This window comes from Dermacentor albipictus, chromosome 8 (genome assembly GCF_038994185.2).
Source record: "Dermacentor albipictus isolate Rhodes 1998 colony chromosome 8, USDA_Dalb.pri_finalv2, whole genome shotgun sequence".
Taxonomy (NCBI): Eukaryota; Metazoa; Arthropoda; class Arachnida; order Ixodida; family Ixodidae; genus Dermacentor; species Dermacentor albipictus.
Genome location: NC_091828.1, coordinates 39,131,644 through 39,157,909, shown reverse-complemented (window position 1 = coordinate 39,157,909; position 26,266 = coordinate 39,131,644). Strand labels below are relative to the sequence as shown.

At 43.2% G+C, this 26,266-nt stretch overlaps 1 protein-coding gene and 1 long non-coding RNA gene across 2 annotated transcripts in view; one reads left to right on the top strand and one right to left on the bottom strand.

The window, feature by feature from the left end:
- LOC135916298 (uncharacterized) overlaps positions 1 to 25,422 on the bottom strand; it is a 160,813-nt gene extending 135,391 nt beyond the window's left edge. Inside the window, exon 1 of the mRNA XM_070522791.1 lies at positions 25,292 to 25,422. Within this exon, the coding sequence (XP_070378892.1) occupies positions 25,292 to 25,405 (114 nt within the window). The 5' untranslated portion in view covers positions 25,406 to 25,422. The remainder of the gene's footprint in view (positions 1 to 25,291) is intronic.
- On the top strand, positions 8,229 to 23,422 carry LOC139048414 (uncharacterized). Its single transcript, XR_011507685.1, has 4 exons — positions 8,229 to 8,325; positions 9,723 to 9,831; positions 18,046 to 18,104; positions 22,776 to 23,422. It is a non-coding gene; the product is annotated as an uncharacterized lncRNA (long non-coding RNA).
- Positions 25,423 to 26,266: the final 844 nt, after the last annotated feature.

Genomic DNA, 26,266 nt, shown 5'->3' with positions numbered 1-26,266 from the left:
ATCTCTAAACCTTTCTGTTTTGATAGGCGATCAAAATTTGTTTTGAGCAAGTTGGTTAATCACATTGCAGCAACAGCACAAGAAACAAGGACAGAAAACGCAGCGAGTAGGCAGATTGAGAAGACTAGGTAGACCAGTGAGAAAGGTTTTAATGAGATGGAAAAGGCCAGTCCTGCAGTGTACAGGAGTTAGTGCTTTGAATGAGATTGGCTAATGAAAATGTGTAAGGACTTTGCTGAAAGAAAACTATCAAAAACAAATGCTAATATAAAATAAAAGTACAAATATGAGTAAGTGCAAACACGCATGGAAGCAGGAACGCTGGCAACACAACTTATGCGTGACTGTGCCACAGCACGCATTCTACAGCTTGCGTGCGCGGTGAGCACTGGTGGAAAGAAATCAATCGACGGTGCTATACACAACGCTCGAACACCGCCGTTAGTCGCTCGGCTATCTCACTGTTGACAACAATCACTCACGTTAAGTTGACGGCGACAAATCTTCGCATTGGAGGCTTCTTTGTCAAATATTTTCTGTTGAGACGCTCGTAGGTTTGTTTCACGCGCGCACGCTTTTCTAATTTCTCCTCAGAATGGTTTTGCTCCATCACTTTACCCCGTCCGACGAAAAATGCAGCGACACGGTACACGAACTCACCCGCCGCTGACAGCAGGCACCAGACTTTGGCAAACTTTTCTTGTCCTAACTTCACTCAGGAGTGAAGTAAAAAAGACATGAAACAAACAGGCAGGATGTGTGTTTGCAGCAGTCACCGAGGCATCCTGTTTTCAGGCAAAGCGTAGCGCAGCATCAGCGATGCTCGCTGCAATGTTTCTTCGCCGGATCACGGCTTAGAATAAACGCACGCGGCACAGATGCCGCATTGTAAGCTCGCTGTAATATTTCCGGCATGATAGACAATGACAAACAGTTTGGGAATTCACTGTGACGAGGCATTTACATGCACAGCTGATGTGACTTGGCCCAGTTCGAAGGCCGGGCGGCCATCTTCTCCGACGGCAGGCCACCGGCCGTCCGGCGCATGACGTCGGTCCAGAGTGCGCATCCATTAGTGGATGCTCGTGTGCATCCGCCTCGGAGGAGTAAACGCCCGTTTTTCTAAAGTTGTATCTGCCTATAAACGAGCACAGCTTGACCCTTGGCCTAATACTAAATCAGGCTTGAAGCTTTCAATGTGTGCTAATCGCTAGAACTGCACCAGATTTCATTCTGTGCCAAGGGGTGGAACCCATTTGCTTAGAGCTAGGCAGATGAATGTCTTTCTTTCGCATTGAAGTTCTCAATACTTTCTAGTCTTAGGTGAAAGTACACAGCTCAGCACAACGCATGTATGGTATACGTAATAGTACTTTGTTCTTTAAACCGTATCAACAAGAAGCAGCTACTTCCGTTTTTGCAAACCTTACCTTATTTCCTAACCTTTCCTTGATCAAAGGTGTAGAAAATTAATCTGTGCTTGTTCTGTTGTTTCACAGGTAGACATCGGCGATGGTGTATATGTTGAAAAGGGCCTGCTGAAGAGGCTACGCCTGGATGCTAACAACTCGGGCTTTCAGTTCGCGGGGGGCCTCCTTAAGGCTCCTTTTACAAAAGAAGAGGTTGAAGGGAGGTACTACGCATGGATGCGCAGCGATTGTTTGTGGCAGCGTCACTGCTGGCAGGCCTGGCCTGCCTTTTCGCTTCGTTCTGGGTCTTCCACGTTATCTACTCGAAAAAGGCCCACAGGATTTTGACATTTATTGAGCACTGCTTTCTGGATTTTTGCTACACAAAGCCGCAGGTGAAAGCACTGGATTTACTCAATTTTTACAAGAACTATTGCTAGGCAAAAAAATTTTCAGATGCATATCCTCAAGAAAGTTTCTCTAAAAATTATTTTGCCTAACAAAAGCACTCGTGGGTTCTGTGGCTGGCAGGTTGCCCAAGCCATGTAGCACAGTGCTTGCTTTAAAGGGACACGAAAGAGAAAATTTATTTGAGCTTTATTAAATCATCCTTCTACAACACCGAAAAAACAACTCCCACCATGAGAATTGGCTTGATAAGCCAGATAACTTGCAAAAACGAAAACTGGTGTCGCCACCATCACCTTATAGTTCCTGCACCAGCTCGCTGTGATATGGAATTTGACGGTGTCTGTCGGGTCTAGCTAATGTTCTGCTGGCCAATATTGATGAATTCTGTTGTAAAGGTGTCAAAGAATATACTTAGTTGAAGTATGACTCCACACTGATGTGCGGGCATTGCATAAAACTTGAAAAATGATAGTTAAATCTTCATTTTCTCATCTATTAATCCGCTTATTGCCACAATGTTCATGAATACAGTTCTGAAAGATTGTTTTATCAGTCTAAAATGATTTACTGTTTCTCTTTAGTATCTCTGTAATGGACCTTCAGCAACAAAATGTGTGTTAGTATGCCACAGGTATTCTCAGCGGAGGCAAAAGCACCAGCAGCATGCTCAATGATTCTGTACCAACTGATAACTTTGATGTCCTGTGCCACTAGGGTTAGGCCAACGTAGATCTGTGTTAATCACCACGAGTGTATTATGCAAAACTTAATGGCCCAGAAATTGGTAATTCAGAGGGGAGTTGAATTAGCTATTTTTTTCTTTTTTTTCTTTATCATGAACTTCTCAAATTACACTTTGTCACAACGCATTCACTTTAACATAACTGTGGAGAATAAGGTGGTTTGGTATTCAGACATGCCTTCTGTGTGTAAACAGTGTGAGATGAGCAATACAAAGATACACCATAGATGCTGACTGGCAACATGAAGGGGTTTGAGGGCAGCTACAAATATACATCCTTGTAGTCGTACCTATAGCACTATGTTCAATATGTCACACAAGCATATGGCATTCATCACAACTGCATGCCTAGAAACAGACAAGGGCAACACACTCAATTCCCTTTTAGTCTATCTAAGAAACACTACAATTTTTAGGCAACGAAATTGAAATCTGGCTTGTACCCATAAGTACTGCAATACAGTTCTGCAACATGTTCCTCTTGTGTGGAAAAAGGGCTGCACATGTTTTCTTTGAGCACAAGGGGGGTGGTATCAGTTAGAGCTCCTCCATCCACGCGCCACTGCCGCTCTCTTAAGTAGTGACAACCTTTGTTGTGCGCCGCCTTTCCCCGTCACACCAAATCCGGTTCCAGCATTTCCGGTTTAAAAGTTTCCGGTTCCGGAGTTACTGCTTCCTGGAGTTGTGCTGCGGGAATTTCCGCTTTGACTGCCGATGGTTAGACGCCCACGCGTGCTTAGCAGAGCTGTGGGAGTCACCATGAGAAGAATGCAAAGGCAACAAGCTGTTATATTCCGTTGAAGTAGTAATTCGCGGTCGCTGTTTTCTAAATGCACGAAAAACGGCAGTGGTCTGCACGCGCCCAGGCACTACATTCCACTGTACGTTGCCTCTCGTGGCACAACCCGTCGCAGGTTGACGCGAAACAGCGAACACGATCAGATCGCTGATTACAATAGGCGGTGGTACTTGGATGGAATCGCATTCACAGTTTAAACCGCAGCTGGTGCAATTAAAGCCTCTCAATCGACGCGAAAGTAAGCAACGTTAAGAAAAACATAGCGTTACTTCCACTCGGAACAGGAAGCTGCAGCTACGAAAGTTCCGTTTGACACCGGAAGCTAAGGGGGTGAGTTGCAGAGGAGCGTGGAGGAAGAGGGTAGGTTGGCGGTACTTCACCTGGTCGGCGGAAACGTGTATGGAGGGGCTTTAGCATCAGTTAATGGCTGTTTTCACATATATGTTTTGTCATGTGTATCAGCAATCACCACTTTCCTTATCTGAGTGAGGTCATTTTTTAGAATGTTTGAAAGTTCATAGAACATGTTGCTCATGGTTGTTTCAGTTTTCTTTCTAACTATCCATTCATTGCACTGTGCACCCATGTCTTGGGCAACTAGCTGTTTGAAGGTCAGTATGCTATCGATGGGTCTAATGATAATCTCTAGTGCCCTCTCATTTGCTTCTTGCAATACTGAAGAGTTAGATTTTGTATATTGTGTCACTTGTTTATTTTCACTGTACTTTAGTTTCACTACATCTTGAATGTGTTGTGATAGTTTTTCTTTTGCAATGAAAGATATGGTGGACAGTTGCCGACACTAATGTGATATTATGAATGCTTGCTGTATTTATCACAATTGTTTCATTTCGCCGGGGCGCTAATGGTCATTAGCAGCAGATGCTAGCTGCCCTTAAGTGCAATGTTTTTATGTTGCATAGTATTGTTCATGATCCATTGAATGCACTGCACGCGCATGTTGTGGACAACTGCCTGTTTGAAGAAATTGTCTGCATATTCAGTGGGTCTAATGTGAACATCTCTACTACTGACTTAGCTTCACTACATCTTGAATGTGTTGTGATAGTTTTTATTTTGCCGTGACAGATGTGGTGGGCAGTTGCCGGCACTAATGTGATAGTACGAATGCTTGCTGTATTTACCACATGGTTGTTTCATTTCGTCTGAGGCACTAGTGGCCGTTCGCAGCAGATGTCATTTGGCCTTATGTGCAATATTTTTATGTTGCATAGTTTTGTCCATAATCATCCATTGAATGCACTGCAGTCCCATGTTCTGGACAACTGCCTGTTTGAAGGAATGATCTGCATATTCAGTGTGTCTAATGTGAACATCTCTAGTACTGCCTGTGTATTTGTGAGTTAGATTTTGTATTGTGTGTCATTTTGTTTTCACAGTGCTTTAGTTTCACTGCATCGTGAATGCGTTGAGCTTTCCTTTTGCAGTGAGAGATATGGTGGGCAGTGGCCGGCACTAATGTGATAGTACGAATGCTTGCTGTATTTACCACATGGTTGTTTCATTTTGTCTGGAGCAGTAATGGTCATTAGCAGCAGATGCCATTTGGCCTTAAGTGCAATATTTTTATGTTGCATAGTTATGTTCATACTAATCCATTGAATGCACTGCACACCCATATTCTGGACAACTGCCTGTTTGAAGGAATGACCTGCATATTCAGTGGGTTTAATGTGAACGTCTCTAGTACTGACTGTACATTTATCAGTTAGATTTTATATTGTATGTTGCTTGTTTTCACTGTACTTTAGTGGGATTGCACATTGAATGTGTTGTGATGTATTTTATTTTGCTATGAGAGATCTAATGGGCAGTTACCAGCCCCCAGTCTGTGTGTTAGTACAAATATTTATTATGCTTATCACAGCATTCTATAAGGCTATAGTTTTGTGATGATTAACTCATGCCTGACTTTTTTATGAGAAACATGTCAGAACTAATAAACAATCAGTCATGCTTTGGATCCATAAAATCATCTTTGTAATATTTCAATTGTCTTCGAAATATTTCCACATCAGGCCCAAGAAACTCCAGAACGGGCTTGAAGAATTACTCTCGGAAAGAACCGAGAAACCTGATGAACGAGGTAAAAAATACTCCGAGATCAGCTCCAACAAACCACAGAATGGGCTTGAAAAATTACTCTCAGATAGAGCTACGAAACCTTAATAACGAGGTAAGAAAATACCCCGACATCAGTACCAACAAACTCGAGAATAGGCCTAAAAATAACTCCCAGGAATAGCCTAGAAAACTGGATGAATGATGTAAAAAAGTAATCCCACATCACCTCCAACAAACTCCAGAATGGGCTTGAAAAATTAGTATCAGATAAAGCTGAGAAAAGTTAATGAAAGAGGTAAAAAAATACTCCCACATCAGACCCAAGAAACTCGCGAATGGGCTTGAAAAATAACTCTCGGGAATAGCCGCTAGAACTTCGTGATGGCAGTAAAAATATAGTCCCACTATCGTCCCTAAAAACCTTCCCACAGATTAAAAAATTACTCTCGTTTCTACATACAAAAACCTTGGTCAGCATGGTAGTAAATTTTTACCTCGACTGGTACGTAGTAAAAAAACCCAGAAACGGGAATGCGATACAAGACGAGCGGTTTACTCCCGTTTCGCGTTATTTTTGTTTAGTGTGTACTGACAGCGAATGTGTAGTTTGTACATCGTTTAGTCAAATGAGAGAGTGGTAAGTCGCGGTTAGACGTTACCTTGCGTGTACCAATGCTGTTTACGTATTACGCAGAACACACAGGGAGACGTGTTTCCTGGAGGCGCTGTTTTGCGCCATTGTTCATACTCTCTGATAGGGTCCAACATCATCATTACTTTACATAGAACATCGTATCGTGGCAGAAGCATTAAACCTTAATTAAATAATGGGGCTGTCGTGTCATTAGTACGGTCGGTTAATGAGACATGCAATAGTGGCGTGCTCCGGATTATTTTGACAGCCTGGTGATCTTTAAAATGCGCCTTAACATATGCGCACTACCGTTTTTCGCGTTTCGCTCCCGTCAAAATGAGATAACCATGGTCGGAATGGAACACACAACCTCGTGCAAAGTCATGACCGTCAAGGTACCGCGGTGGACGCAGAATCTTTCATTGGACGTCTGAACGCATCCGTAGTGTGACCTAGACCCTACGATGTCTTAATGCGCCTTTGAATCTGCAAGGCCTTCGTTAGTTGACCTCTTGAAAAATGTACATGTTGTTTATTTTTCAAGAATTGCAAAAATGTCCCGTACCTACCTGCAGATAGCCCGCAGCCGCAGTTTTCTTACCTCCTCGCGCCAACTTTTCCATCACCCACCCTCTCCCCCTCTATGGGAACTACGAGAATGGCAAAGCTGTTATTCACTCATTTCGCGACTATGTTTTACGCCCGTGTTCTGTTGACTTGCACGTAAGTATAAAAGTAAGCGCTGCAGTTTCTGCAATGCTTCTGACCTCGTGGAGGGGAGGTGTCACGAATAGTTGCCGCCGTCAAGACCCTAATGTGGCGACACCCAGGCTGTTCGAGAGGGCATTATGTACAGTACATGCTACGCGATTGAAAGTTCCAAAGGAGTTTTTCGCGTCGACTTTGCTCTCTGCCACGCTACTGCCAAGTATATACACTCTCTAACCCACCGTCCGACGCTAGTAGCAAGTGCGCAAAGCTTTAGGAGGCAAAGAAGACTTCGCTTTAAAACAAGCACTATTCAGCGGTAGAGCAGCACATCTGAAGATTTATTTAGGCAAAATAACTTAGTGGCTTGTTGCAATGGCTCATACTTAAATAACGTGGCGTATAGTCGAGCGGTGCGAAATATGATCCCCAACAGTGGCTCGCGCCGCCGTAAGCAAGCAAAGATGCAATGACTCATACCGCCGTAAGTAAGCGCAAAATGAAATGTCTCCTACAGCTTGAAGGCAGAGCCTAGAAGCGCTGATCAAAGTGAAGCGAACAGCTCATACATTCATTGAAATCACCCATACAACACACAGAACAGCATACGTTTCAATAAAGAGCAAGCTCAAAACATGCATCCGAACCATCAATAAAGCATTGTATACTCCCCTCAAAAGTACGCTATGGCCGCGGATACACGCCAAGCGAGAAACGAGGCGCGGCGTGCGAAGCGAGTGGAGGAAGGAGTTCGACCGTGAGTGCTGGTTTCCCTCGCTGAGAGTATCCAGCGCAACGTCCAAGAGAAACAGCGCTGACGCAAGTATGAATCCAATAGATGAACGTGCGAAGCCACAGCTAGGCGTTTAGAACGAGTCGAAGAAGCCCCGCCGCGAAAGCAGCATTGCGACGTTGCGACACGGCAACCTAGAGAGGAGGCCGAAACTGGCAGACAACGGCTTGCCACACATGTACTTCGCACTGCGGCTCATTATGTGTTACAAGAAGTTTGACCCTTCCGATCGCATAAAATAATGTTTTACCTACACTGTAAAAAATTTCCGTAATTTTACGGTCAAACCTGCCGTAAAAATTACGTAGACCGTTCAGTTTCATGAAAAACGGCGGAATTCTACGTAAAAAAACGGACGTGAGCTCTGTTTTTTGAAATACGGAGAACCGTCCGTAATTTCATGAGGAGGGCAACTGAGCATGTTAAGAGCGAAAAATCAACACGCAACGAATATAAAGAAAAGACACCGCCCACATTTACCAGCAGTTACATAATATCACTATAGGTAACGCTGCTTGAACATTATTCATAGGCGAATCGTAGTACGCACGCACGAACGGGAGAGGTTTCAGCGGTGGCGCTGCTTACCACCCTTCATCGCTTCTACACGACGGGTTGCATTTCTCCGCCTCAACAGTAGAGTGGACAGCGGTTGAAAATGGCGGTGTGCGGTGGTGGTATACCTGTTGCATTTGGGATTTCACTGAGAGAATAAGAAGGAATCGACGATGGAGTGCTACGCAAGTAAGTGATTTAAGTGTCCTTTTTTGTTGTTGGTGCACGTCGCGCGTGCGAAATGCACCGCGATGGCCGGTGACGGGCTCAACTGTGTTGTGTGAGCATGCCCTGTCAATGCCCTGTAACGACATTCCCGCTTGGCCATGAGGATTGATAAAGCCGCGGCATTGCGAGACTGTGATAAATGGTGTAGCGTTTGTTGTGCTGATTGCATATAGAGTACATTGAGGCGCGTAGGCAACATCAGCGACGATGTCGTCTGTAGCAGTTCGTTATCGGCTGTATGTGGCAGCTGGTTTACTGACGTTGGCATTCCAGTTTTGCAATGTGTTGTGATGTGTTCTTGGCATTCCAAAATAAAGTGAAGTTACTGTTCCCCTTATCAATCTCTCACGGCGCGGTGTAACACTATATTAGCCGTATTCGGCAACGCATTGCATCACAGCGAAATTCTATTTTTCCTTAAGCTTAGGACGCAGTGTGCTTGGCGTGCATAATCGCTGTGTTCATAAGACTGCTTCTGGAATTGAAAGTCTGCTTGTGTATGAAGACCTCACAGAGCATGTTGCATGCGATGCCCCTACATCACAATGAATGGACGGTGTAGCGTGTTTGCTGCCGTAACCTCGTGCGATCTGCAGTGTTACGTAACACTGGTGTAACACGGTGCCTTGAAACACTTTGGGATCGAGCCCGAGCAACCGTGCGCGATCGCACTTGAAAGTGTCCGCGTGATACCCATTAAGGGTCGCTGGAGAAGAAATTGATTATTTTGCTAGCTGGTAATCGGCATCAGATTATTCGCGAATTTTTGTTTTTGTTTTGTTTTTACTTCATACAGCTACCAGGCTGACTATCAACGTTCTGACGCAATACGTCAGCATTTAACGTAATCTGGGAGTGGATTGTCACGTAAATTTTGCCTGTCTGCGGCCGTAATTGTAAAGCAAGTGCATGTGATAAGTAATTTTTAAGGTAACCTTGACACAGAATAGCGGTGCCCAAAAGTGTGTAATGGACAACCAAAATTACAAATGTTCCAAACTGGTATAAAAAAATCAAAAGATGTGTCAACACTGATGTTAAAGGCTGGTTCTAATACTGACTGTCTCTAGTTGCGTAGACTAATTTTCAGCATATAGGCATCAGTACAATAATTATTCTAAAATACATGTTATGAGTTATGTAGAGCAAAATGTCTGCTGTTTTGCCGAATAGAAGGTGCTTCATGAAGTCTTTTTTTAAATGAGTTGAACGATACAATTGAAGACACCAAACAATACCACAGCAATCGGTAATTCGGTGACAAGCTTATGTGCAAGAGTATTTGTATATGAAAATGTTTTTGCTTTACTGTAGACAACCGGTCTGAAAATACGTGATAATATTTGCTTCAATTGCAGCTATTGCACCAGTGAAGGATGTCTGTGTGCCGGTTTGTGCTCAGTTTCTCAGCCAGCGGGCCTGAGAAAGTGTGCCACAGCAGTCTGTCTAGTGGTGCTCTTTGTTCTGGTAAGCTGTGCCATTCTATTGTATATCTGTCTTGCATATGCAGTCTTAATAGACAGTGACTGCAAATGTTGGTGGAATGACGAGGCCTATGCAAGTAGAGTAATTTTTGCAGATGCATTCAAGAATAATTGATGATTTGTTTTCCTGTGGCAACAAATTGGTTCAGTATGAGCACGTCGACTTGAAAGGGATATTGTTTCGTACCTGACTTGGTTGCACATATGAGTGGTGTTTAAAAAACACTTATAGCGCCAGAGTTAAAGATTTGAGGCAACAGATAAAACATGCACCAATAAAATAACTGTTTGTCTAGTGTTGGCCTAATGAGTATGCAACAACACTGCACACTGATCGTTAGCACTGTCATGCATGGGCTCCATGGTAACTAAGATTAGCCACGAATAAGCTCACTGTGAGCTAGTGTCGAGCTAACTATAACAGGTGAGTATGCGATGATGTAATTAAGTGCAACATTGGAAGGCAATGTAACAATGTAAAATTATAGCCTGAGCTCGCAGCTGCGTTGCGTGGTCAGGCGACCAAAAGATATGAATATTTAAAAGGGAACAAACAGTGCTACTGCCAGTATGAAGTGACAGCGTTGTACACAGCAACATATTCCCTTTGTCCTGTCTGTAGCCCTGTTCGGTTCCCTTCTAAACATGCACCAAGCAGCCCAATTCAGAATGTTCGGCAGGTTGATCTGAATACTTCAATATGCCAAGCAGGTTAAATGATGGCACGCTAGCATAGTGGGAGTTATTCTGAAAGTTATGTCTGCTATGAAAATGTGTCATGAAGATACTTCACTGCTAAAAATTTGGTGTACAGCTGCACAAAGCAGCATCAATAGCTATGTTGCTCCCCCATGTTGTGTCAAGGGTCTGTGCATGTTTTGTAAGATAATCCTTGAGTCGTCGGCCGGTTTGTCCTACATAATTGCGGCTGCAGGACAGTGGGATATTGTAAATAGCGCCAACCGTAGTACCTATGAACTCCAGCACATACTTTTTTGTGTAAACTTTACGTGTTGCCCTGGTCCGGTTAACATTTTGTACGTGCCCAGATTGCTTGGCACTGAAAATAAAAAGGTAGTTTCAACTCTCTGAGCAATTTGCTTGAATTGATGGTTGCCTTTGTGTACAGATTGCATAACAGTCATAGGCCTTGGCTTTCTCGAAGTTGTCTGACCTGAGACGTCAGCTACGTTCAACTCCATTAAATGCTTCTTGGCAATGCTTGCTAAAAGGCAGTGCGAACGCACTCTTAAAAGCAAACATTGTACTTGGTTATGGAAGCTCCCCTCCACGTCGGGGTGGTACCAAGTGTTAAATGTGCTCTCTGGTGTTCCTGTATCAACAACATGCTTCAGTGTTCAGGTGCACCAACAGAAAAGTTGAAAACACCTTTGAGTGCAGGGAATAGCTCCAGCTCGATGCTCACCACAAAAAATCTTCAGGCCCAGATAGTGGAGCTTGCCTTTCAGTAGTAGTTTTGCTTACTTGAACATGTGTGGCACTTTGTAGGAGACATTAAAAAGTTGCTCAACCACTTTAATTGCGACTTTTCACTGCCGAGAACACTGTCAGCTAGTCGTAAACACTAGCTGCTGTAAGAACCAGCGTAGTAGAGGTATTTTGCTTCATTGGAAACTTTCTACCCTATATGACGTGAAGTAAGGCTACTAAATGGGTTGAGTGATTTGTTTTCTGTCTTCTCTACAGTGCTAGATGAGCTCATGGAAGGGGGAAAACTACATTTCAATAGATGAAGTGCCAACAGAGACAGCACAGTCAGAAAGAACAAAGACAGGACAAGGTGCTACTTGCAACTGTTTATTGAGGTCAAAAGCACTGAATATATAGCCATGGGGAGAGGGGGAAGAAAAAAAAAAGAAGCACTGATTATGTGAGTGCGCATGTGCAAAAATATGGAAGATGTATATGAAGGGAATCATAAGATTAACCAAAATCAAAAATTTATCTAAAAACATGCGTTCATTTCTGTAAATAGTCGGAGACGGGGTGTCGACACAGGCGTTCCCTCTTTTCTTAGTCTGGCTGGTCTCCAAAAGTTCACGTGCCAAAGTGTCATTGCTTTTAAACATGTTTGTTGTATCAGGAAGCCTTGCTTCACGTACTTGCTTATTCTCATTCTCACATGCCTTGCAATGAAGCAGCAAGTTTGAGCCATAACCATTTTTGAGTGAAAGCTTGTTCTCCTGCAGGCGTTCATTAATACATTGGCCAGTTTGGCCAGTTTATTCCTTCCCACACTTCAGCGGTATGCAGTATATGACCCCTTCTCTGTACTTCACAAAAGGGTTTGTGTGTTAACTAGAACACTCTACTTTCTTAGTCATCATATCCAATCAGAGGGCACAAAGTAGCAAGTTTTTGGGGCTCGGAAGAAACCACAGGAATTTTGTATTTCACGATGACATGTTTAATATTATGCGCTGCTTTGTGAGAATACGGTATCACCACTGGTTTCGCTTTCTTTTCCAATGTTTGACCTTCTTCACTGCTTCAGTTTCTTTCTTTTTGCACCTTTTTCAACAACGCCTCTGAAACTTTGCTCAAAACCAAACAAGGAAAGGCAGCTTTCTTCAACTTCAAAATCTGTTCATCAAAGGTTTTGTGTGCCTTAAGACAGCACAATTCTTTAAGGGTAAATTCAAGGCACATAGTGGCAATCGCACGTTTAACAGTCTTGGAGTGCATAGACTTATACTGCAACAATTAATTGCAGGGTCGGTATACCGACCTTGTGCCCGCAAGGAATTTCTGCCGTATCCAGTGGTGATACCATATTCCCACGAAGTGGCGCGTAATCTTAAACACGTCGCCGCTAAATATGAAATTCCTGTAGTTTTTGCTGTGCCCTGAAAGCTTGCTACTTCGTGCCGCCTGATTGGATCTCATGACTCTAAAAGTAGAGTGTTCTATTTAACATACAAATCCTTTTGTGAAGTGTGAAGAAGCGGTCGTATACCGTGGAAGTGTGGGAAAGAGTATATCAGACAAACTGGCTGATGTATCGGCGAACACCTGTGGGAGCACAAGCTTTCGCTGAAAAATAGTTATGGCTCAAACTTGCCACTTCATTGCAAGGCCTGCAGGAATGAGAATAAGCAAGTATGTGAAGCAAGGCTTCAGGAAACAACGATGGTGCTTAAAAGCAAATACACTGTGGCACGTGAACTGTTGGAGGCCAACCAGATTAAGAATAGAGGGGATGCCTGTGTCAGCATGCCTGTGTCTGAATATTTACACAAATGAATGCATGTTTTTAGATAAGTTTTAGATTTTGGCTAATCTTATGATTCCCTTCATCTTCTGTGTTCTCGCGCGTGCACCTTCACACAAGCAATGCTTCTGTTTTTTTCTTCCCCTTCTCCCCATGGCTATATATTCAGTTACTTTTGACCTCAATAAACAGTTGCAAGTAGCACCTTGTCCTGTCTTTGTTCTTTCTTACTGTGTTGTCTCTGTTGGCGCTTCATCTTCTGAAAGCCCTTCACCAAGTGGCCCCACAACGTGTTCTACTGGAAAACTACCACTAGACAGTGATCTTCCATTTCTTGACCTCATTGTTTTCTTTGGTGAGTGTCATGTGCACTGCATCTATGCCCCGTCTTTTAAGGAGGGAATTCTGCCTTTCGCAACAGCGCGCTGTTCGGCTGTGAAGCTCTGTCACAGAAGCACGAAATAGCATCCTCAACAAGTCGAGGAGAACTTCTATACCTAGGTCTAACATTGGCCTACAGTGGTGTGACCACTGTTAGATCACATTCAAGAGGTCAGCCATAGTCTCAAAATCTGGGTTCAAAAAGGTGAATCATACCAGGCCTTGACGCAAAGTGTAGCAAGAGGCACATGCAGCAGTTCAACTGTGTGGTTGTTTACAACATCCCGCTGTCCTGCAGCTGCAACTAGGCAGGACAAATAGGCCTAATATTTGTTTTTGTGTGTGTGTGTGTGTGTGCGTGTTTGTGTGTGCGCGCACGCGCGCGCAATTAACCAAAAGTCTTAGCCTGCGCTCGTGTTGTTTGGCCTTCTGTCTTTTCATGTTGTCCCCAAGTAATCAGTCGGTGTCACATTCTTATAGAATTTGCAGTTATGAGATTCATGCTTTGGAACATGATCAGAAGCTACCAGATGGATGACTTAACCCATCTACATGTGTTGGTGTAGATAAATGTGTCTGTGCAGTAGGGGTAGGGCATCATATGTGCTTGCTTGTTTAGCACTTATGTATGCACTTTTGTTTCCAGAGCTTGTGACACAGTGATTCAAACTGTCTGGGAAAACAGTGCTGCACGTTGCAAGGAAATGTTACAACACTTGTAGGTGAAGCTCGGTGTTGTGAGAGGTTATAGAAACTTGCTTTTTGCAAGTTTCTAGAGCATTCTTTAAAGATGCTTAACTCCCGCGTGCATCGTGTTCATGACTCGCTATGAAACTGTCAACAAGTATGTCCTTTATGCCATCCGTTTCTAAAGATTACATGAATATAATTAACCCTTTGAGGGTCGATCTTTTTCGCCGTATTCGACCGCCCAGGGTCGATTTTTTTTATTGCAGATTCCAATTCTTGGGGACTTATTTCGAAAAAAATTTACCGTAATTTTTCTAGGGTGTCCGTAAAGCCAGAAAAAAATTATTTTGTGTTGGTATACTATATGTACTCTTTATTCATGAGTAACAATAATAAAAAAGGAAATAAACCTATAAGAGTAAAAAATTTGTTACATTGTTATAGTTCAAGGCTTTGAAAATGTGCACACGAGAATACTTTGCAAGACTCAAATGTTCCTGCTCTTACACTAATACATACTATTATGAGCAATATCTAAGGGAACACAGGAACGCGTAGAAAACACCCTCAGACCCAGCTATATTGGTGATACGCAGCGGCCACCATCAGAAACAAAGTGGAAAGGGGGATGCTGTTCTAACAACTGTTCGCACTCCCGCCATGCGTCTGCAAAGTGCGGAATTTCACATCACCAGCAGACAGTGATAACACTGTTCGATATTGCGTCACTGGTAACCTTTTGCGTCGAATCATTACAAAAGATAGCACTGTTCCGGACTTCGATATCGATTTATGGCAAATCTTCTAAACCGGGAAAAAATTGTCTTTAAGGGTGTGTTCAAAATAAGTTTATTGGCGATTGCCGAATATTAAAGAGATATTGAAGCAAATGAAATAAGGCAATAGCGTTATCACAGCTTATCCTCGTCCTTTGCTTTGTTCGTTGGTGGCCTAATAACGCGTCATGCCACCGTCGGCTTAACGATGGCCTCCATTTTTTGAGGCAAAGACGCGTAGACAGCCTCGATGAATGCGGTATCACGCTGAAGGCGGGCTTCCACTCATGTTCTATTGCTTCCCATAGTTGGTTGGAGTTCGCCAGTTCTAGTGAGCTCTTCGAAAGGTTCACTTTCATACGGCCCCAAACGTGCTCTATAATGTTCATGTCGGCACCCTTCGCACACCACTGAAGTTGCATTACCCCTCACTCTTCCAAAAGGCCTGCCACGTCCTTCGATGTGTGAACGGGAGACAAGTCCTGCTGGAAAAAATAACGCCCATCCGGGTGCGGCCTGTTCAACACATAGGGGATCATCTGGTGCTCGAGCAGAGTGCAATACGCAGCACTGGTGAACCTCCCATCAATTCTCACCAGTGGGCCTAGGCCTGCGTGGGAAATCGCCCCCCAGACGTTCAAAGACACGTGTCCACTGGCGGCCACCTCCTGTATATTCTGTGGACTAAAGTGTGTGTTTGCGGTCCACCACACTCTCTTTCGTTGGTCCCAGCGGCTCGAGAACGTGAACTCATCAGAGAAAACTACATACTTTTACCTACTCTCACTCCAGCTGCGGTGTTCAGTAGCGAACCTCAGGCGAGCCGCTTTGTTGGCTGCGGTGAGCAGAGGTTTCTGTGCGGCGATGCGACTTTGCAGTCCTGCTTCTCTAAGCCTTCGTTGTACCGTGCTGTCGCTCAAGTTGTTCAAGCCAAGAGCACCTCGAACGTCTTTTGCACTTTGAAATGGCTTGTCGCTGACGGCAGCCACGATGCAAAGGTCTTAGTCGTTCGTTGTTGATCGAGGTCGTGTGCGGTGCGGTGCATCGTTTATGCGTCCTTCGTCTCGGTAAGCCTGGATAATCCGGTTGACCATTTTCAATGGGCGGCTTGTCACGAGAGCAATATTGCACTGCGTATAACCTCTTTTAGACATTTCTATTATATCTTCCTGTCTTTAAGAGGCACTCGAGGCATCTTGAGGCTACAAATTCAGAGTTGACTGCTCTGCGTGGGCCACTGCAGTGTGCGACGTGAATTTTTTCTGAACAAACTTCGTGCAACAGTCGCACGAGAGACAGTTTGTCAATGTTCTTTTTTTTTTAAATTTTTCTTTATTCTATTCCTCTGTCGTCATTGGTTCGAGCGTCGCCGCTGTTCGAGGTGCCCCTGACAATGGAGTGCGTCGATTCAAATAAAGAATTGATTTGAAATACAGGGCAAACTTTTTCTCGGGGTACTATCAAGCGGTTGCACGAACAAAAAAAAGAGAATGAAAGAAAAGAAAGTGAATCGAAGTCACTGGCGACGATCACCGTCTTATCGGCTGTCGGACGATCCATGACGTAAGCTGCTCCTTTGTAGAAATGCCAGCATGGTGGGAGTGCCAACAGTTAGTGGAAGAGCGCTCTCCTTTCCCCCTTCATTTTTCACAGCGCCATCTGTGTATCGCTCCGAGTCTGTTTCAAGGCTGTTTGCCATGCGTTCCTGTGTTCCCTTTCATATTGCTTATGATAGTACATCCATAGCATAATCGAACTGTGTAGGTGCACGCACTCAAGAAAACTGTGCGGTTGTGTGCCCATCAAAAAAGCAAAACTTGTGACAAACTTCCACTAATCTTCATCTTATCGCCAAGCAGATGCAATTAGTTTTCGCGAGTCTGAAAAAAAAAAGAAAAGGAGCAACAGAAGCGCATGCACGGCAGCATCCTTCCTATGCGCACCCCTGCGAGCACTAAATGAGCGAGAAACAATCAGTAGCCTTTTGAGCGATTAGTAACGAGATAGCCATCAGTTTTGCAAGCGCAAGAAGCCGAAACGGCCTGCGAAAACAAAACCCAAACCGCCACCCGCCCGCGCGCACGCCAATGCGCTAGCGGTCGTACATAGATGTGCAGGAGCAAACTAGCGCTAAAACAAACCATGCAACGAAAACTGAGAGAGCGAGGCGTGCAAAATAAATTCCCTGTATTTCCACATAATGGCAGCACATGACAGAAAAGACAAGGTTAGGAAATTGTCGCGCTTTTTAAACCTACAGACAGCGCCGTAAATATACGGCATCGACCATTTTTGTACTTCGCAATGCGGTATATTTACGTCATTGACCCTCGAAGGGTTAAGGAGTCATGCTCCTTGAAACAATTTCCCATAACATTGCAAAATACCACCTGAGGGTCTCGCATCTCTTACATCTGCTGTTTTGCACATCATAATTTAATAAAACTGCATTTAGTAGCTGCACAGCACAGGCCCCATTTTGTTTTATCACACTTCTTTGTCTTTTCTCCCCCTGCCCCAGGTCTTATTTCAACAACTGCTATCTGCAGGCCGTTATAAAATTGCTTCAACATTGTTGACAGATTCCAATATTTTTTTCGAACCATTCTCTCATGTGATCTAAAGAAAATTAACTTGATTAGCCTGACATGAAGATGAGTTTGAAATAATTTATTTATTGTACTTGCTTGGTAGCACTGAACTATTTCTTTAATCAATATAATACTTACAATTCACCTTTGTATTGCTGGGTACCGGTAGAGATATGGTTAGTTATTCACCAGAAAGGATCCCGAATTTTCCACTTTCTTAGTGTAGGTTAGACACTCACTTGTTGCACTTCACAAAGAGCAACTTGTGGTTGCTAGGAAATAAAAGTTTACTGAGAATTTTCATGCATCTAATTTGATTCTGTGTACTAGCATGTTTGTATTAGCATGTATTTCATGGAGTTGAGGCTCCATAAAAGTACATTCTGTCATTCAATGTCTGTGACATGGTTAAGCAGGTTGACCATATCTAATTAGAACTTCCTTTGTTCTGGGGCACTTGTTTTCAACTTAAATTATGTGGTTTGGTGCTGTCAGTGTAAGCCTAATGTCGTTTTTTGTTCTCCCAGGAAGGGCGCAAGCATTGCAAGGAGCCATTTGACCTGCCGCCACACTAATATTGTATTTGGTAAGGTCTATTACAGTTCTTATTTCGTGTAGTATGTGCTATAATTGTGTACAATGTGTTCAAAACGTCAGTAGGTGGGCTGTTCGACAACAGGTGTTTACAAATTAATAATTATAAAAGATGTTCAAGGTCATTAGTGATCCAATTGCTGCTCACTGCTGAATTTTTTTCCAAATTAAACGATGAGCCATCCAGCAAGTGCGGCTCTCCTGGCTAATTATACAAACTTTCAAATACGGTTAATTTTTTATCACAAGTGTACAGCAGTCGGGGACAACTGTTCGCAGCGACAATTTCTTAATATTTCCTTACATGCAAAAGTGAGTCAAAGGTCAGGTGTACTTATGAAGTTTTGTGAAACAAGTTCATCATCATATTGCTTACTTCATTGAAAAGTTTGTCGCGGAATTCTCACTTCTATGAACAGATCAACAGTTGTCGAACGATGGTCGTCTCTATAGCCAATGTTTGGGCAAGAGGCTTGTCTTCAGAGCACTAACAAGAGACTTCTTTGCCATGCAGCTTGAGCTGATCAGTATGAAGAGATTACATAGGATAGGAACACAAAGCATTAGTGGGCCTCTTCGATTATCAGTCCTTGACAGTCCTGGACTGCTTAGCACTGCTGTCCCGCATTCGATTTTCTCAATCAGCTTAGGAAGCCCCATCCACCAGTCTGAGGGCAGCCAGTATCACATTCGTTTTACCAGAAGTCACAGACTCTGCGGACTCTCAGAGCTGTCAGCAGATATTTGTTCAGACATATGCAAGTAGCTACCAGACGGCGGCTGTCTTATAAAGATGCATGCGGGCTTGACGCCATGTTTTAAAAGAGGCTGTGTGTTTATGTGTACTTTGCGCGTTCCGGACAGAAAATATCATGCACTCAGCTATCGCTTCCGTTAAATCGATGCTTTGTGTGCCATAATGCGAGGTTTTCATGAGTGGTCTAATTGCTGCAACCTTAGTCCTTGTGTTTTTTTAAGGCAAAGCACAGTGATCAGGTGCAAATGCTTGCTTTTCTTGATGTGTTTCGTGAAATCTGTCATGCTCATTGCTATATGCATAGTAAACAGGTAGATTTCGCTGTTCAGATGAGTGAAACTGGTGGACGAGGAAACATATCATATTGCATGTAGATATTTAGTGCTGGTAGCTGGTGTGGCATACAGGGTGTTTCACGTAACTTGAGCCAAACATTTAAAATATGCGAATGCCACGTAAATGGACAGAACCAAGGTAATGTTGTTTGCCCTCGCTTAGAGATACTCATTTTTTTTATTTTGCCAGATTAAATCATTAGTATTCTGTAATTAATCAACTTCTCAAATATTACGATTAATACATGCTACATAAAAGTGTTTTTCCTAGCGTGAAAGAAGCCTGCAAATACACACTAAATTGTTGCGTGACTGTCCATTTGCAGCACTTTGCGTGTATTCGCAAGCTTCTTTCTCGAAAAAACACTTCTACGCAGCATGTCTCAAACAACAGAAAGCTGTATAGGGAGCTTTTCATGTTGCTCTACAATTTTCTCATGGACACTTCTAATCTAATTATAATATTTGAAAAGTTGATTAATTAACGAAGATAAAATATTTATTGTGGTGGAATGAAAAATATCTAAGTATCTCCAAGTGACAGCAAACTGTTACCTTGGTTCTGTTGAGCTACGTCACATTTGCATATTTTTATTGTTTGGCTCAAGTTACATGGGACAACCTGTATAATCAGAGCTTCACCGATTGCTGTTGACATGTGTGCTGATTCCTTCTGTTACCCAAATTCGAAATTTTGCTTTTGGATGTGCAGGATTAGTAGACAGTGTAGATGCGCTCTGTCCTAGACACACGTCAGGCCTTTAGTAGACGGTTTCACGAGCTTTGAGGATATCGGCCTGTGCTTTGTGGGTGAACAGTGATGTGGCACAACAGTGTTTTTGCTTATTTTTGTGTGGCAATGACGCTTAAATTTTACAGGAAATGAATGAGCTGGCTTAAATACAGCGGTTAAGGGGCCCGAAGAGCGAGAGCACGATGTAAACTGAGCTTTGTTAACATGTTCAATGTGCTCAGGCTGCGATTCCATTATGCAAGCTTTATGGTTGTGTTGGCGACATGGCCTCTGAAACTGCACCATTTTGATGACCACGCTACTGAATTTGCTGGGTAGGGCGCTATCTACAAGAAGCTAAAAGCACGAGGTCACGGGATTGAATCCCGTCCACGGTGGCCGCATATCATATCAATGGGGGCAAAATATGAAAACACCCATGTACTTGGATCTAGGTGCATGTTAACGAACCCCAGGTGGTCGAAATTTCCGGAGTCCTCTACTACAGCTTGCTTTGTAATCAGAAAGTGGATTTGGCACGTAAAACCCCCTAATTTAAGTAGCTAATAGCAGACAACAGCAGCCAGGAGAGCGACTTCCAATCACGGTGCTTTCAAACAAAACCTTGGACAGTCCCAGGCAGCGGGATCACATGACTGTGATGTGTCCTTCTGTCAATGCAAGCCAGACCAGAAGCCGCAGGTGGTTTGCGGAGAGTCTGGGACTGCATAATTGAAGGGGCACAGTGCTCTCACATACATTATGTCCACTGCGGGACGAACGCCTTTCCTAGTAATCTGTAAATATATATGGCTTGCGCCAACTGACTCCATCGTATGCTTGCATATTTACAAATTTCGTCGTGGTGCCTAGTTCTTTACCGTCCTCATCAGCGCGTTTTTAAAAATTTATCATGCATATCATTTTTTGTCGTTCTGTTGCTTGTTGAGCAAGCCTTCATTCTCAAGCTCCATTTTTATCATGTCAGGTTTCAGTCTCTTAGGTTAGTTTTAGGACAATGCAATGATGGTACCTTTATGTGACTTAAGTCTTCTAAACAATTTATAGTCTTTAAATTTTCTTCTACTGATCCAGGACTCCTGTGACTAATTGCCTTAAGTAACATACTTCATTGCCTTCTTGCCCTAGAAAATATAACTGGTGCCTTCTTGCAGGCCTTTAAAGTGGCAACATGTGTACTGCAGACAGTAGTGCATGTTCAGATGAATTCAACTGGACATGCCTGGCGATCACTTTTAATTTTGATTTAAAAATTTATTTTCAGTAACGTGGAAAGTTGGGCTAGTTGGTGAGTGATCACAGTACCTTGCTGGTGAAGCAGCGCACAGACACGGACACAGTGAAGACAAACAGGAATAGACGACACAAAATAGTTGCGAGTGCAGCGAGTGTCGTCTATTCCTGTTTGTCTTCACTGTGTCCGTGTCTGTGCGCTGCTTCACCAGCAAGGTACTATAAAAATTTATTTTGCTGCCCGAGCCTGGCGACAATGAAATTAACCTTAGTTTTCCGAGAAAAAAAAAGGTGTCTCTGCAAAAAACAATATAGAATTACCAGTTTAGTTAAGTTAGAAGCATTTTCCCTGGATTTTACCGAATCTGCATTTTGGATAGATCCGAAGGAAATAGTGTTGTCGCTGCGGCTTTAAAAATATTTTGTACCAGACTGCAGGCCAATAGCATTAATTCCAACTAATTACCACAGAGTATCCCCACTACGGTATAAAGAAGAAAAATTTTGGAGAGAAACATTGCATAAATTGACCAAAGTTTTTTTTCTTTGCATTTACTAACAGCACGGAATTTGGCCATCCTGTTGCCATGAGTCGTAGAAATTTGAGCAAATAGCTCTGTCCTCATTGGCTCTCAAAATCCACGGGAAGTGCTCATGTTTAGGCATGTTAATGAATTACTCTACTTCAAAATTTTTTAGGAGAGGCTTGATTCATTTAGGAAATTTCCCAAATTAAGCACGTTCACATGAAGCAATGCAATCTGGAAAAATATGTTGCATTATTTGTTTCGTTATGGGATTGCAAGTCAAGAAACGGACAGAATAAACAGTACTGCCTGCCAGAGCCATGTATGGGGTCCAGGCATAATTGCAGGCTTCTTTAAAAAAGGGCAAATTTTTCGGTGAACACAGTGCAATATTATAACTTTTTATGAAGATGGGAAGGGTATGTTGATGCATTCACGACCGTAACTTTTAATTTTCACTGCTTGAGTAAAAAGAATATTACACATTGATACTTCTTCCGTGACACAAACCATATCCGAAAGGGGCTGACAGCTGTTGTGACACAGTTGTGGTGCAAGCATGGTTTTTTGTATTGTTGCTATTCTACCAGCCTGTCAGCTGGACAATATCTTTGGCTTGCTTGTTCTGGGTCGGAAGTAAACAACATGCAGGGTTTGCGCTTGTTTCAAGAGTACTTCATTGTTTTGGGAAACAGTAAAATCTGCAAGGTTGTTTAATGGAGCAATGGAGCAGTGAAAGTTGAAAGCTATGGTCTGCAGTATGTGGCCATGGCAGCTCTACCTAAATATGGGAGATGTAATCTCCGAATGTCATAATGTGCACGTGACATCCAAGCAAACCATAAATTGACTTGGGTCCTTTCTATCTGAAGCTTTTTATGCTATAAGGCTACAAATGAATATATACCAACATGGCTGAGTCTGAACCATTTCTTTTGACAAGAGCACTTGTAGTGACAGTTGTGAATACGAAATCATTGTTTATCTGAGTAACAGTAGTGATGATGATGGTAAATAATTGAACAGCCTTAATTGATTGGTGTTTCTTACTTTTCAGGCAAAGCCGAAGGCCTCTGCAAGCAGCCAGTCATTCCAAGTCTCAACCAATCCTTCCTCTAGTCAGCCAATTTCTAGTGTCTATGCGGAAAGGACTTGCGCAAAACTGGGCACGGGACACTAAAAAGGCGACAAGGACAGGCGTAAACTTCCAACCGGTGTTCATTACAAAAAGGTGTGTATATGTACTCTTGCACACTTGATCATAATCTGTTACAATCGTGCAAGTCAACGTGGTCATCACAAATAAACAAGCGCACCAAGGCCTAAGGTGGCTTCCCGCATACAGACCCCAGATATTCCGATTCTTTAACAGTCAGTGCTTAGGGATGGCTTGTTAATGCTGTTGCATTCTGCAATAGCCGCTGCCTCAATGATGAGTCTAGTGTTTTCTTTCACACTGCTTGCTATTATTTCTGTTTTTTCAAACAGTCGATGACATTTGCATTGGGAGCAATGGACTCCAAGGAAACCTCCTTTCTCGTTTTGTACTTTCCGATTATGTTCCTGTAGTCTCAAGTTTAGGGAACTTCCCATTTGTCCCACGTAACGCTGCCTGCAGGAAGGAGGTATGCTATACACTATTCCTCTTGAGCATTTGATGAAACCCTTTCTGTGCACAATGTTGCATGATTTTGATTGTCTGCTGACAGGGCTGCTTTTGGGGCATGTCTTGGATAGCTTGCGGGGCGCGGAAGAAATGACCAAGACTGCAGTCCTTTGGCCTATTTTCTTTAGTTACACCTATGTGATACTGTTCGCAGGAATCTAGCAGTCATCCCATACATTACGCTATCTTGCATAAACTAAAGAAAATAGGCCAAAGGGCGGGAGTTTCAGTCGTTTTTCCCGCACCCATCAAGTTATCTCAGTTATGTGCCAAAACCAGCCCTGTCAGCAGACAATCAATTTCATGCAACATTGCTTACAGAAAAGGTTTCGTCGAAATGCTCAGAGGGAGTAGTGAATAGCACACCTCTTTTCTGTGGGCAGCGTTACGTGGGACAAACGGGAAGGTGCCTAAATATGAGACTACAGGAGCTTAATACAAAAGTACAAAAGGGAGAGAGGGTTTCCTTGGAATCCACAACTCCCAATGCAAATGTCATGCACTCTGATAAAACAAATAATAGCAAGCAACGCACAAGAAAGCACTAGGCCCATCATTGAGGGGGCAGATATCGCATAAGGCAACTGCGTTAGCAAACTATCCCTAGCGTTGACATTAAAGAATTTGCATACCTGGGGTCTGTATGTGGGAGGCCGCCTTAGGCCTTGGGGCGGCCTTAGTGCGCTCTTGTAACTGATTATGATCAAGTGCACAAGAGTATATATACATGCCTTTTCGTAATAAACACCAATTGGAAGTTCGCACCTGTTCTTGTCACCTTTTTAGTGTCCTGCGTTCACTCTTGCGATGGTCACTTCAGCATGGAATACCAACTAGCCCGGTCTCATACACTGCTTTTTTCAGTAAAGCAAAATAAACACAGGTTTTTTCAGATTCAAGCGGCTTGTTGTTTCTCGAACACAAATTTGTATGTATGCTGTGTACATGTTGGGTGTAGAACCCAAGTGCAGCATGACAACACTGACACGAAGAATAAGCGGTGTAGAAAACAATGACACTAGGAGGAAACATGCAAACACAGCACGTTCTGTCTGGTGTATTTCCTGTGTGCTATGATTTCTGCCCCATTTCCAGCTATATCTTAAATGATGTTGCAAGTTATCCACGTTGTAATGTACGACTTGGGTGGTTCATTGCCCAAAATAACTTATTCCATGAACGAAACAATTTGGCTCAAGAACACGAGCATTCAAGTCCCCACTTCTTCATTACCGAAGTACGGTCATGTACTATAATCACAAGTACGGGGCTCAATTTACAGCATTTCCGTTTTACGGAACTCACCGTTTTTCTTATTTGCAAAATACGGTCAATTCTGTTATCACAACTACGGAGCTCACCGTTTTCCATTTAACGGAAATAATTTTACGGCCTGTCCGTTCTACGGAAACACAATTTTCCATTTAACGGAAATAATTTTACGGCCTGTCCGTTTTACGGAAACACCGTTTTCCATTTAACGGAAATAATTGTTACGGCCTGTCCGTTTTACGGAAACACCGTTTTTCATTTGACGGAAAAGTGTCCGGCAACGTTTTACCTACAACTTTGACCGTAAACTGAAGAAATTTTTTTTACAGTGTAGTGCATAGCAGGCCTGCGCCTTCACATGTTACAGGCGCGTAACATACAGCCGAACTTTCTTTTGATCTCTTCTATGCCAGCTTAGATACAAGTGGCCGCGAACACAATGTAAGAGCCTCCCCCGTTCCTCTGGCCGGTCCTCTACAATAAAGGAACTGTGCATCCGTTGTGCAAAGATTACAGAGGCCTCTCTAATATCACCTAGTTTATAAGGTACACCAAGAAAATGAACGCGTGCGGCACTTTTGTTACTGCTGCGACATATTTTGTCAGACTGCTAATATCTGAACAAAAAAGCTTACTCTGCTTGAATCTTGGTACTTCTGCAGATCACTGCGATCTTCCGGGTAAAACAAATCATTTGATAAGCTTTCTTGAGGTGTCAGGAGTGAGAATAAAGCCAACGTGAGCAACATGATGGACAATTCAGGAATCGCAATGCGGTTTTGGAAAGTTACACTCGTCGATGCTCGTCTTTTACCCGCTTGAACAATGCCGAACGAGGAAATCCACAATCTGTCAGGTGTAATGTGCCATCTCTCATACGGGTGAGCAGTGATGGGCTTTTAAGTTACATTAGGGTCAATTTGTGTCTATTATCTTTCTCAGGAAATGAGGCACGTGGCATTGGTGTTTACCGTCCAAAATATCGCTATGTCAAGCAAGTGAGTGCATCAGGAAGGCTGTACAGCGGAAGTGAAGAAGTGCGCACATTTCCTGCAGAATGTCAGCAAACTCTTTCATAAATGACTTAGTACATTATGCGTGAACTTGCTTTTTAACACTGTGTAGGCACTATGTATCTATACATTACGCTCAAGTAATTGTGTAGCATAATAGCTGCATTATTGTGCTTTGTAGAAATTATCGCACATTGTACGTACTATACTTTAAAATTAGGGCCGAACGACATAATCTTCCTTACCTTAGTAAGGAACCCTTCATTGCGGTCAGGTCGCCCTATGTTAATCTGAAAGTTTCCTTACTGGGGGGCCATCAGTAAAGGCTACCTTGGTGCTTCCTCAGCGTAAGGTATCTCTGAGCCTGCCTTCATGCGCCGTTACCCACTCCTGGCCCTGAACGACCGGTTCACCTCAATGCTTGGCCATGCGACGTGTATAGGTGGGAACACAATACTTTGAAGTGAAAAATGGCCCATTGAATGTACCACAGGCATGTGTTCCAGCCAGACTCCGAACCTATCATGACACTTCCAAGTGAGGTACGCAATTGGAGAACTTAAATAGACTTAACCCAATCGTTTAAGTGAGGAAACA